The 12,971-nt window shown below is 53.2% G+C and overlaps 1 protein-coding gene across 1 annotated transcript in view; it reads left to right on the forward strand.

Moving 5' to 3' along the window:
• The first annotated feature begins 2,576 nt into the window (after positions 1-2,576).
• The window catches only part of GFRA2 (GDNF family receptor alpha 2), an 85,514-nt gene continuing 75,119 nt past the window's right edge, over positions 2,577-12,971 (forward strand). Inside the window, exon 1 of the mRNA XM_081922985.1 lies at positions 2,577-2,704. Within this exon, the coding sequence (XP_081779111.1) occupies positions 2,665-2,704 (40 nt within the window). The 5' untranslated portion in view covers positions 2,577-2,664. The remainder of the gene's footprint in view (positions 2,705-12,971) is intronic.

The following is a 12,971-nucleotide window of genomic DNA, read 5'->3' on the forward strand; positions in this document are numbered from 1 at the left end:
CCCTTCCCCCTCCTCTTCCTGTCCTAGCCAGCTCCAAGAAGGGACAGAGGTCACTTGGAGGGATCTGTGTCTGTCCCATCATCTTGGCACCTGGGCAAGAATTCTCGTGGGAAGTGGGGAGAAAGTCAGCAGGGTCTCCTGCAGGGACGCGGACTTATAAAAAATATTGGGGGGGCCCGGGAAAGCTCATGAATAATAAATAAGCTCATGAATATGCAAATAAAGTGGCGCCGCCTCCTCGTGAGCGAATAGGGGAGAGCGTGCTGCGCCTATTAATCAGCTCCAAAGGAAATTGGGTGGAGCTTTTGCTCGGGAGGGAGGGCAGGAGGCATGCAGCCCGCCCCTCCCTGTGCATTTTGGGCTGGGGGAGGGGCGGCGATGGCGCTCTGCTGGAGGGGCGCCGGAGATTATTGGGGGGGCGGAGCCCCCCCAAACGAATTTTTGAGGGGGCTCGGGCCCCCTCAAGCCCCATGGAGTCGGCGCCTATGGTCTCCTGCAAGATGCAGGGTGCCCCAGGGGCAAAATCAGCCTCAATGTCACACAGGGTGTTATGTACTGAGTTGAATAGGATCCAAAATGCAGCAGTCTGGTTGGTCCACAGGAGCCACCCAATCCAGCTCCAGGTGGAAGGGAATCCGCAACCTGATTGGCCTACAGGAGAATCCCGGAATTATCCAATCACGTGGGGCCCGTTGTGTAAATAATGTATATAAAGCAGACATTCTGGGGGAACATTCATTCCTCCTCACCACCATGAGCTGAATAAAGAGCATGAAATCCACTCTCGACTCCGGGTATATTCCACAGACCCAGGCAGGTTGGGAAAGCAGGAGCAGCAGTGGGAGCTCAGAGCCACCTCCAAGGATGGTGGCTGGGAGACCTATCTAAGAAGCACAGGAGGAAAGAGATGGTGGAGCAAATCTAGCCTCTTTGGTTGTCGCATTCTGTCCCCAGGGATACAGCTGGACTCCTGCATTGCTAGCTGACCTTTGGCGGCCCTTGTAACTCTATCATTCTTTGATTCTAAGGCCTGGAGGAATGAGCCACTCAGAAAGGCCAGGGGGAAAGGCCCAGTGGTTTGCAGGCTGGGCAGAATCATGGCCCTGTCTCAGCGGAGGCCAGTACTGTGGCCAGTAGCAGCTGGCCGCCAGTCTGCTGGGAGACACTCAGGCATCTGTAGGGCTACCTATGCTCAGATTTCTCAGCTAGGGGTGGCAGGTGACTTAGAGGAGGCTGAAAAGGCCTCTCTCAGAACCACCTCCCTACTAGTAGGCCCACTTCTTCCCAAATCTGCCCTCTGTCTCTCTGCCTCTCTCTCTTTAGAGAGAATGGGCAATGGGTCAGATCTAGAAAAGACAAGATCCTCTACCTGGGGCAGGCCAGAGTTCCTTATGAGCTGGTGGAGGCTGCAGTTGTCAGATCCTGCACTGAGATGACCTCCAAGGCACAAAACCAGAAACTAGAGAGTCAGTGCAGCCTAGAGGTTAGAGTGTTGGACTAGGACTTAGGAGAGACCAGGGTTCAAATCCCCACTCAGCCATAAAGAAGCTCACTGGGTGACCTCCGGCCAGTCACTGACCTTCAGCCTAACCTACCTCACAGGGTGGTTGTGAGGATAAAATGGGGAGGCGGAGGAGAACCGGGTGCACCAAACTGAACTCCATGGAGGAAAGGGTGGGATATGAATGGAAAGATAGCATTCCTAAAAATGAACGTGGAGAGCTTTGGAGAGCAGGCTGCGTGAAATCAGCTGGGAGGGAAACGCACTCTGCACGCACACAGAGGCCCTTGGGCGTTCCTTTGCCTGGCACGCTTGTATGCACCTCAGAGATGCCCTCGGGGCGTTTGGCGCCAGCGCGGCAGGACGCTACCGCCAGGCACGATCTGGGTTGGGGGCGGCAGCTCCACGTCCCCGGAGACGTCCCGGGGAGGTGGGGTGGGAGGTCAGGTAGGTCCTGCGAAAGCGAGGCTCGACGGCGCGCGATCCGACTCCTCCTCGCCGCGCTGCATGCGCCTCTCGCCGCCTCCCTTGCGCCGCTACTCGGAGAGGAGGCATCGCCGCCGCCGCCGCTGCTGGGGCAGAAGGTAGCGGCATCCCGGGCGGCGCGTCTTCAGGGCCAAGTTGGACGGCGCGCCCGGGCGAGGCTGTGCCCCGCCCTCGCTCCCTCCCTGGCGGAGCCACCAAGGGCCTCCCCTCCGCCTCAAAAGGTCCCCGCCCGCCCGCGCCTCCGCCGGGGGAGAGCTCTGCACGTCTGGGCTCCGGCGGGCTGCGGAGAGGCTGCCGAGGAGCGGGCGCGGAGGCCGGGCGAAGCACCGCGGACAGCTCCGCCTCCTCCGCCTCCTGCCGGCCACTTTTGCGGCTGCTTCCCGCGGCCGCCAGAGCGAGCCGAGCGCCGTCCTCGTTGTCGTCGTCGGGCAGGCGGAGAGCGCGGAGAGGCGGCGCGGCATGGAGCCTCCGCTCTGAGCTCCGCTCCGTCGTCGTGGAAGAGACAGGCAGGCAAGATGCTGCCGGCGGAGCGGCGGACGGCGCCTCCGCCTCGCGGGGACTGAGGAGCAGGGCGGCGGCGGCGGCAGGACGGGCGGACGGAGCCGTGAGAGCGCACGGAACGCGGGAGCTGCTGCCTTGGCGGAGCCGCCGCCGGTCCCGGGGACGATTTGCCTGCCATGATCGCCGCCGGCGTGCTCTGCCTCTTCCTCTGCCTGGGTGAGTGACCGAGCAGGTGCGCCGGGGAAGGTTGGACCCTGGACGGCGAGGCGGAGGGGCGCCCCAGCCTGGACTGAGAGCGGGGTGGGAGAAGACTGGAACGGGGGCGCGCTGGTGGGTCTTCTTGTGTGAAGGGAGGACGGGTGTGTGTTGGAGGGGCGCATCTGCCTGGCAGGGGGCGTCTCAGCTGGTGGGGGGCAGCGCTGCCTTTGCCAGCTGGGAGCGCGGCAGGAAATGGGACATGGCTGGCGGGGGGGATGGGGGGGGGGTCGGCTGCTTCACCGCAGCGCTTCTGATCGGAGCTGCTTCCCCGCCGCCAAGGTCGGCTTGGAGAGCCCCCGCCGAAAGTTTAGTCGAAAGAAGGAGAGCGCGGGGGTGCGGGCGACATTGTCATCTTTGTCTTTCCAGGCCAACCGGAGCTGTGGGGGTGGGAGGGTGGTGTATTTGGCTGGCGGGGGGCGTCCTCTCTTTTTGTCCGGAGGAATCAACCTCCCTGGCTTACGAGCTGAGGGGCATAAAAGTCCGCTTGGCCCGCCTGCTGGAGGGTACTGAGAGGCCAGTCTCCTGGGGTTGCCCCAGGTCGAGTCCTAGGTTGAGGGGCGGGAGGGCGGGGGTGTCTTGAAGGGCGAGTTGGAGAAATAGGCCAGGGCGACGGGGAGGGGGGGTGTCTCCTGCCCGCCCACCCATATATATGAGGGGAGAGAAACAGTATCACCTCCATCTCTCCCCAAATGCTGACACCAGGCTGCGGGTGGCCAGCGCCTCGTGAAGAGACCGCCTTAAGTGCTTGCTGGACTAGAAAATGACCTCAGTGGGAGCTAAGCACTTGCCCACCCCCAGAATGCCAGATGTCTGTGCAGAACCAGAGAGGGGAAGGGAAAGGAAGGGTCTTCCTCCAGAGGAGGTCCAGCCTCGCAAAGGTCCGTGGCAGGAAGACCAGCTGGAACAGCTGCAGGGACCCCAGGAGCCCACTGACCCATCTCTGCCCTCTCTGGGCATCCTGGCTATAACTGGGCATGAGAGAGCAATCCCCCCCACACTGGGGGATGCAGCTCACGCCTGCCCTCCTGCCACAACCTGGCCACTCCCCATTTGCCGCTTGGGCTAGTGACTGGTGCTGTCACAGAGAGAGCCTCAATTCTCAATGGAGGAAGGGTGCGTGTGTCTCATTTCAGGCCTGCTGAGACCCCCAGCCTTTCCCCACCTCTGCCTCTTCTCTTTCCACTGCCCTTGCCAAATGCAATGCTTTCGGAGGCTGAGACTGACCCCAGTCGTCATGTTGTCTTTCTCTGCACAAATGTGTGTGTATGCAGACAACACAGTGTAAGGAGATGGTGGCCAGGATTGGGCCGTTGGCAACAGCAATGAGCAGCAGGGCTGATGACGAGGTCCAGGGTCCACTGGACCCCCCCAACTGGCTCTAGACTGCCCACCTCCTTCCTTTCACCTGGAATACTCTCCAACAACCTGCTGCCCTCCTGCTGTGTTGGGGAAGGGCTGTAGCTCAGTGGTAGAACATCTGTCTTGCATGTGGAAGGGCCTGGGTTCAATACTTGACAGCATCTCCAGAAGGGGCTGGGGGAGATCCCCTGCTGGAAATCCTGGAGAGCAGCTGCCAGTTGGTGTAGACAATACTGAGCAAAATGGACCAATGGTCTGACTCACTATAAGGCAGCTTTCTGTGTTCCTATGCAACTTACTTTGGTGTCCTAACAAACCTACAGCTGTGTGATGCTTCAACGAATGGGAGAGTCACTGCGCTGGCTGGGGTGGTGCTGGTGGTGAGAGTTGTGGTCCTAAACATCTGGAAGGTGTCAGCCAGGTTGGTGAATAAAGCTGCTCTCATGTGGTGCTGATTCTGGGAGTTGAAGTTGAGTTGCAAAGCCGCAGCTGGCTCGCCCTACCTTTCAAGAGCGGCGTGCAACTGAAACCGTTTCCTTATTGTACGATAAGGAAAGCTGGAACTTGTCAGCAGAACCAACAGCCCAGCTCCACAAATCTGCTGTCCTCTGTGTGTGTTGCCTCACACATGACTTTTAAAGAAAAAGACCTGCTGTTTGTGAATGTGTTGTGGGTTTGGGGGAGAGCGTACAGCCTTGACTAGCTGGCAGCGAGCATTTCTGGCTTTCTTTGTTGGGGGGGGGATATTCTGTCTTCTGGAGGCGTGTGTGAGATATCTTCTTCTCTTGATACAGCAGCAAAGTGTGGGCTGGCACTAGGACAGGTGATCCAGGCAGGGGGCAAACCAATTACAAATGCAACCTTTGGAACAGGAGTTTGGCACCCAGACAAACTGCATGATTAGATTTCCAGATCTGCTTTCCGTTTGCTGGCTGACCACAGACATCAATAGGTGCCTGGGATAACTTGGGTGTCCAGAAGATTTGGCAGGGAAAGGCATTCGTTTTTCGTTGTTTTTCGCACAAGCCGGGTCCTGGATCACCAATGCAGAGCAGGTCCAAAATCCATGGAGAGTGTCTCGTTGTGAACTGACAGGGCATCAATTCCATGGATGTCTTTAGGCTGGCTTCTGAACAGGGTCACAAAATGAGGAAGAAGCTGATCTTTTTAAAGTGGGATGGGCTGAGGCATCATGTGAAAGGCAAGAGATCCCAGTGGGAATGGGAAAGTTGTCCTTCTCTTCCTGGTTTTTTTTTTTGGGGGGGGGAATGTGGTTTTCAGGCCCCTGTTTTTGATGCAGGGTGTGGGATTTAGGGGTTAGGTCTCCTGGAAACAACCCTTTGGGGATTCCTATAGCACTGTGAGCTTTGTGTCCATGGCTTGGATAAAATTATCCCTGAATGGAAGCGTATTCTGGAAACAGAGAAACTGAAACAGGACAGATGGATCACCGAGTCTTAACCAAGTGGAGTATCTTGAGTTGGGCGCTCTTGATTGCAGTTGCACTAGAGTAAATACGGTTCCTGCTGTTTTGTTGCTAGATTTAGTTCTCTCTTGATACCTTGGGATATAGTGGTCTCATCTGGGCTGGATTATCGTGAGTGGGACCTGTGGCAGTTTGGTGGGTGACCATCCTGGGTGGGTGACTTTTTCCATCCCTCTCATGGATGATTCTGTTAACGATCAAGGTTGATGCTGCTTGCTGAAGCTGCTTCCTTGCTTTGTGGATCCCAAACCTAGAGGGAGGACTGCTTTGTTTCCTTACTGAGCTTGGTGTCTGCTCCTTCTTAAGAGTGTTGTTTTGTGGTGATAAAGTCAATGCAACAAGTGTGGTGGAGTGGTTAGAGTGTCGGACTAGGGCCTGGGAGATCAGGGTTCAAATCCCCACTCAGAAATGGAAACAGGAGGAACTACCGGCGATTGAAGAATGGAGAATGAAACTGACAGACTATGCAGAATTGGACAAATTAACTGGGAAGATTAGATATCTTCAAGACCAAAAGTTCTTTGAGGACTGGGGGAAATTTGTAGAATATCTGAAAAGCTTAAGCGATGGACAGATAACGCTAGTGGGGTTTCAAGAAGCACTGTGAAAATTGAGAAGTATTGTTAAAAAGAAATGGAAGTAGGAGGGTATATTAATGACAATATAAAATTTAGGGAATGCGTAACTAAAGATTATGGATTATGGATGATTAACAGAGAAGCTGAAGGAAGCTCAAAAAGAGATATTCTGTGAAAACTTGGATATGGAATTTTTGTACATTTGTATTGGAAATCAATAAAAAATATTATAAAAAAACAACAAATCCCCACTCAGATATGAAGCTTCCTGGGTGATCTTGGGCCAATAATTCACTCTCAGCCTAACCTGCCTCACAGTGGTCTTGGAGGAAAAGGCGGGATATCAATGCAACCAACCAACCAACCAACAAACAAACAAATAATATTCTGCCACCATTTGCCATTGCAACTTTTCCATGCTGCCTTGCATAAGTGTCTGGTGAAAAACTGCCTAACCTCATAGTTAGACAAGCACACAGTGCTGCCATATTGGCCTCTAGGGCCGAAGTGGCTTCTGAATTCTGTCTTGGCCTTCCGCTGACAGTCACACAAGGAAAGGAACAGGTACTACATGGGATGAAATTGTCTCTCAGCACGTGTCCCCTGGGCGCTGGGCTCCACTCCTTTCCAGCAACTTGATCAGAGATGCATTGTCTGGTTATGCAAGACAGTCTGCTATGCTCAAGGGGGGGCTTTTCCAGATGAGGGATGAGCTGCGCTAGACAAGGGTACCAAAGTTGCCTAAAGGGGGAGGGAAGACCATTGCTGAACACCATTCAGATAATGGCTCTCTTCCAAGTGCTGTGTGTGTGTGTGTGTGTGTGTGTTGTTGTTGGGGGGCAGGGAAGGAAGGAGCAGGGGAAATCACATTTCTCCTGCACACAACAAAAATGAATGGCAACAGCCACTTCTTCACACAGCACATGGTTAAACTACAGAACTCCCTCCCACAGAACAGGAGGCAGTGATGGCCTCCACCTTGGATGGGTTTAAAAGAAGATTAGACAACTTCATGGCAAAGAAGGCTCCTAGCCACAATGGCTATGCTGTGGAGGCAGCAATGCTTCTGAATACAGTGATACCTCGGGTTACATACACTTCAGGTTACATACCCTTTAGGTCGCAGACTCCGCTAACCCAGAAATAGTGCTTCAGGTTAAGAACTTTGCTTCAGGATAAGAACAGAAATCGTGCTCTGGTGGCGCGGCAGCAGCAGGAGGCCCCATTAGCTAAAGTGGTGCTTCAGGTTAAGAACAGTTTCAGGTTAAGAACGGACCTCCGGAACAAATTAAGTACTTAACCTGAGGTACCACTGTACCATTTGCTGGAAACCACTGGAGGGGAGAGTACAGTGGTACCTCTGGTTAAGAACTTAATTCGTTCCGGAGGTCCGTTCTTAACCTGAAACTGTTCTTAACCTGAAGCACCACTTTAGCTCATGGGGCCTCCCACTGCCGCTGCACCACTGCCACACAATTTCTGTTCTCATCCTGAAGCAAAGTTCTTAACCCGAGGTACTATTTCTGGGCTAGTGGAGTCTGTAACCTGAAGCGTCTGTAACCCGAGGTACCACTGTATTTGTGTGCTCGAATCCTGCTTGCGGGTTTCCCTTTGGGGCATCTGGTCAGGCACTGTGGGAACAGAATGCTGCCCTAGACGGGCCCCTATGGGCCTGATCCAGCAAACTCTTCTTATGTGCTTATGATCTTGCTGTACCAGGTGACTCCACCTGTTGGTATAGAAGTGCCAGTGGTGGGCTGTTGATTGGTGGTCATGGAGGCAGCGAGGTCAAAGGTCTCAAGCTCCTCTTGCAGAAACAATACGCAGCCAATTTTGGGACTCTTTCCTGAAATAGCTGGTGTTTAAAACTGAGCACCCCAATTCCCCAATGTAGAGCTTCTCACCCAACACCCTGCCCAATGACTGTTGTCCACACAAAATCATTTCACAAATCTTTCCAATATTTTATTGAATTTATAGCCCACCTTTTTCTGCAAGGAGATCAAGGTGACATAGATGGCTCTCCCCAAAGGTCATCCAGTGAACTTCATGGCTGAGTGGGAATTCAAATCCTGCTTTCCCAGGTCCTAGTCCAGGCATAGGCAAACTTGGCCCTCCAGATGTTTTGGGACTACAACTCCCATCATTCTTAGCTCACAGGACCAGTGGTCAGGGATGATGGGAATTGTAGTCTCAAAACATCTGGAGGGCCGAGTTTGGCCATGCCTGTCCTAGTCCAGCACTCTAACCAGTACACCACACTGTATCTCAGTGTACACTGCCCCCTCCCCCGCTGTGTCCAATGTCTGCTTCTTTGCAACAGGTTTGTTTGTTTACACAACATCTTTACTGCATGCACACCACAAAATGGTGTGCACAAAAATATTAAAACAAAAAGCACCAATTAAAATGATGCAATAAAGCCACAGGGTGTGTGGGAGGGGAACAGCTGGAACGTGAGAGCTCTCCTTCCTTCAGGACGAGATGCGGATGGAGTAGTTCTGCAGTGGTGAATTTTGCCAGGAACCGTTGTTTGAGTACAGGAAAAATGTTAATACTTCTGCTCTTCCTGCCCCACCAAACAGAAAGGCTGCCCCCTCCCCTCTAGAGGTGGGAAAGGACTTATTTTTTTCTGTCTGGAAATGCTCTGAGACTCAAGTCACTGAACTTGAGAGTGACTACTGTCATAGGCCGATGGCATTGCAGGTTTAAGAGAGAATTGGACAAATTCATGAAGGAGAGACCTATCAAGGTGTGCTGGCCACGGTAGCTATGCAGTCATGCTTCTGACTCTCAGGGCTTACCTTTCCTCCCCTCTTTCCAGTGCTAAAACCAAGGGGGGGGGATTGCAACACCTTCTATTTTCCCTTATCAACAGGCACAGCCTGCGATTTAAAGCTCCGTGTCTGAGTGCCCACCCTCTTTTTGCTCTAGAGCTTTCCCCGCGAACACCCACCCTTTAAATCTCATTCAGAGCAAGCGTCAATCCGCTGAAAAGCCAAATTGATGTTTTCTCCGATTCAGCTTTAAAGAATGGGTATTTGCAGGGGAAGTTTGAGGGAAAAACAAACAAACCCTGCTCTGACACAGACCTCTGCCTGGAAATAGGGGTGTGTGGGAGATTTAAGTAAGAATAATCCTCCAGTTGTTCAGCATCGCAAGTGGGGAGAGAGTTGCTGTTATGTTCAGCTCCTTTTTGCAACATTCCCTTTAGGGCATCTGGTTGGGCAATGTAAGAACAGGATGTTGGACTAGATAGCCCATTGGCTTGGTCCATCAGGCTCTTATATTCTTGTGGAACCTCCAGGTCCAGAATCTTAAGTTCTTAGGAGTATTTGGCCACTGTGAAAATGGGATAATGGGTTAGATGAAACTCCTTTTCGCCTGACCCAGCAGCCAGACCCTTCATACATTATTTCAACTGCTCCAACTTTGTCTCATTTACTGAGAGCCAGTATGGTGTAGTGGTTTAGAGTGGTAGACTCGTAATCTGGTGAACCGGGTTCGATTCCCCGCTCCTCCACATGCAGCTGCTGGGTGACCTTGGGCCAGTCACACTTCTCTGAAGTCTCTCAGCCCCACTCACCTCACAGAGCATTTGTTGTGGGGGAGGAAGGGAAAGGAGAATGTTAGCTGCTTTGAGACTCCTTCGGGTAGTTACAAAGCGGGATATCAACTCCAAACTCTTCTCTGAGGAAGGATAGGCCAGGACATGACCAGGGCCACACAAACAGCCATTCAACCCAGACCTTTCCATATTGCCTACCTCTCAGAGCGCTCTGCTTTTGGCCTCCTTCTGGCCCCAGCTGTTTGGCCCTCCTGCCTCTGCCCAGGCAGCTCCACCCTGGACCCCCTGAGCCTCTGTGTGCTGTATAACCAGGTCATGAGGGACTGGGGCCTTGATCAGAAGGCCTCTCTGAGGCAGCTGCACCTCCCTTTCAGGTGGCAGTCACCATGCAAGGCTTCAAGGCCAGTGTCCAGGGTCTCCCATAAGCCTCTGGGATGGAGAGGCCGTGTGCTGGCTAGTGCCAGGTACCAGGTGCTCGCCTTCAGAGGGCCTTGCAATGGAGCAGGCAGGCTCCGGTTGGAACACAATGCTGGAAAGTATCTGGAGGAGCAACCCTTCGAACTGCCCCATCTGTGTGTTGCCTTGGGAAGCACTGAATGGGCAGAGCCCCCACCTGCCTGTAGGTGTCGCTGCTGCCTCATTTCCTAGGGGCTCTGCCTGGTGCCTTTTCTATGTATGGTGGTGGCATCAGTGGGCTGGGGTGGGCAAAGGCTCTATGGGCCCAGAATACAAGCCAGTGCCAGGCTGTGTGTGCTTGGAGGCAGGGGGCCTTGGAGAGGCAGCCCTTTTGATCCCCCTCCCCACTGTCTTTCAGCCAAGAAGCTGTTGGGAAGCCTTCCCAGCCACTTGACAAAGGGGCGGGGGGGGGGGGGAGGCGTTGCCTGAACCAAGCAGGGGGAAAGCTGAGTTTTCCCATTCAATGGGACGTTCCTGCCAGACCAAGCCAAACAAAGTACAAAAGAAGCGAAATTCCCTCCTGGGGGAGCAGGGTGGAGAGCTGCAGCCCTGAAATGCTGAGCTTATTTACGCTGGATTAAGTGGATCAGTTCGGGGTGGGGGTGTGGAGGAGAAGGAAGATGGGGAGAGACAGAGAGACTCACTCTTGCGAAGAGAGGAGGTGATTGTGTTTTCTGGCCTGCTGGGCTCCATGGATGTGGGGCAGAGCCTTCCCTGCCTCCCTTCCAACATAAGAGCAGCAGCCTGCTGCGTCAGGCAAATGGACCATCTCGTCCGGCATCCTGTTCTCACACTGGGGAGCTTGCAAGCTGGACATGAGCACATGAGCACTCTGCCCACTTGCAGTTCCTGGCAGCTGCTTTTCTGAGGCATTGTGGCTAGCAACCATTGATAGCTGTATCCTCATCCCATGGTGGTCCAATCCTTTTTCAAAGCTTCGGAGTACAATTTCCATCAGCCCCAGCCAGTGCATTCTTAAAAGTTCAGCATCTGTTATGCTGTCTGGGGCTGATGGGAATTGTAGTTCGGAGCATATGGGGGTAGGAAAATGCCATGCACCCAGCAGGGATGGGCAATGCTCTAATAAACCCCCCAAGGCAGGCCATCCTTTCCCTGAGCTGGGATCTACAAAGCCTTAAAACTTGACTGACGCACTTCAAAGAGCAACTGGGCCAGGAACAAAGTCTTGGGAGAAGATGCCCTTTGAAGGCTCAAGTTTTGATCTCTGCTGGCGGCAGCTGGATCCTGTTCCTTGGGTTTCTTAGCAGTTTCTTCTCACCTACTTCTAAAGGGTTGTCCTGCCATGGCTCACACCCAGGCCTGCTTCTCCCTCTGGATTGGGGGGTGGTGGTGGTGGAGAGAGCATGCCCCAAATCCCAGAGTGCCCCTGTCAGCCCCTGTCGACAGTGCTGAGCTATATGGACCAATGGTCTGATGCTGGATGAACCAGCTTCCTGGCTTCCCAAACGTTGCTGTTGCTTGTTTTCCTGTGTCAAATTACTTTAGGCAACTGGTCATTTCATGTTTCCATTGTATCTTCTTGTGCTGCCATTGACAGGCCTCCTCCTTCCCCCTCCCTCCTTTTCCTTTAGCCTTGTTCTTGGCTTTGACTCAAAGGGTTGACACCACCTTGGCAACCAGCTTCCTAGGTTGCCTGCAACTCTTGGCCTTACCTTGGACAACCCGTTCTGCCTCAATCTGTGCAGTGCTGGTCTCTGTGGCTCATACGGCACTCAGAGCAGGTGCCCAAAGCTGAGCAACCACAGCTTTGGCCGAGTATGGATGTCAGGATTGAGCAGCTCAAGATGCAGCCTTTGTTGGCTCTTGTTGGAGGTTCCCAGGAAGTTAAATCAAGGGAAGTATAGTACTGGTCTGTTTTGTTTTGTTCTGCCTTGGTCCGACTCCGCTTGGAGTCTTGTGACCAGTTCTGGTCAACACAGTTTAAGGAGGAGATTGACAAGCTGAAGGTGTGGAAAACAGGATGGCCAAACTGATCAAGAATTATGAGAAATGGTGGAGAGAGTTGGGTACATTTAACCTGGAGAAGAGACGACTGAGAGGTGACACAACAGCCATCTTCAAATATCTAAATGGTTGACCCATGGAAAATGGAACAAGCTTGTTTTCTGCTGATTCAAAGGGGAGGACCCAAACCAATGGATTCCAGTGACAATAAAGGAGATCCTGGCTCAACATCAGGAAGTTGAATGGATTACCTGAGAAGATGGTGAGCTTTCCTTCACCGGAGGTTTTTAAACAGAAGGTTGATGGCTATCTGTCAAGAATTCTTCAGCTGTGATTCCTGCACTGCGGGGCATTGGGCTAGGTGACTTTTGGGGTCCCTTCCAGCTCTACAAGCCTATGAAATCAGAACACACCAACTTATTCACCGCTCCCAAATTCCCTCCTCTCCTGAGTCTGCGTGACTTTAATCCTGTAAAGCAGATGAAGGCATCAAATCTTGTCATGCTTTCTCTCTCAGCGCATCATGCAGTTTTAATGAAAACAACATGTCCCAGGCATGGAACTGGGTGAACTTAGGTGAACCCTGAGAGGGTGCTGAATTCAAAGGAATGCGTGAACTGTGACTCTCGTGTCACCTTGTGCTAACCTCCGCGCAGCACCCACATGTCTGACACATGATGGAGCCCAACCCCTCTGCATTTGGAAGAGGGGCTGCTCTGCTTCAAGGCTGCTGGGATAACCCCTTCAAGGGCTTTCCAGACTTTCAGCATCTAATTCCTGCAGACAGCAGCCTGAGACCGAGGTCATTTCACA

The sequence above is a fragment of the Podarcis melisellensis genome (assembly GCF_964234715.1).
Source record: "Podarcis melisellensis genome assembly, chromosome: 8".
NCBI classification, from domain to species: domain Eukaryota; kingdom Metazoa; phylum Chordata; class Lepidosauria; order Squamata; family Lacertidae; genus Podarcis; species Podarcis melisellensis.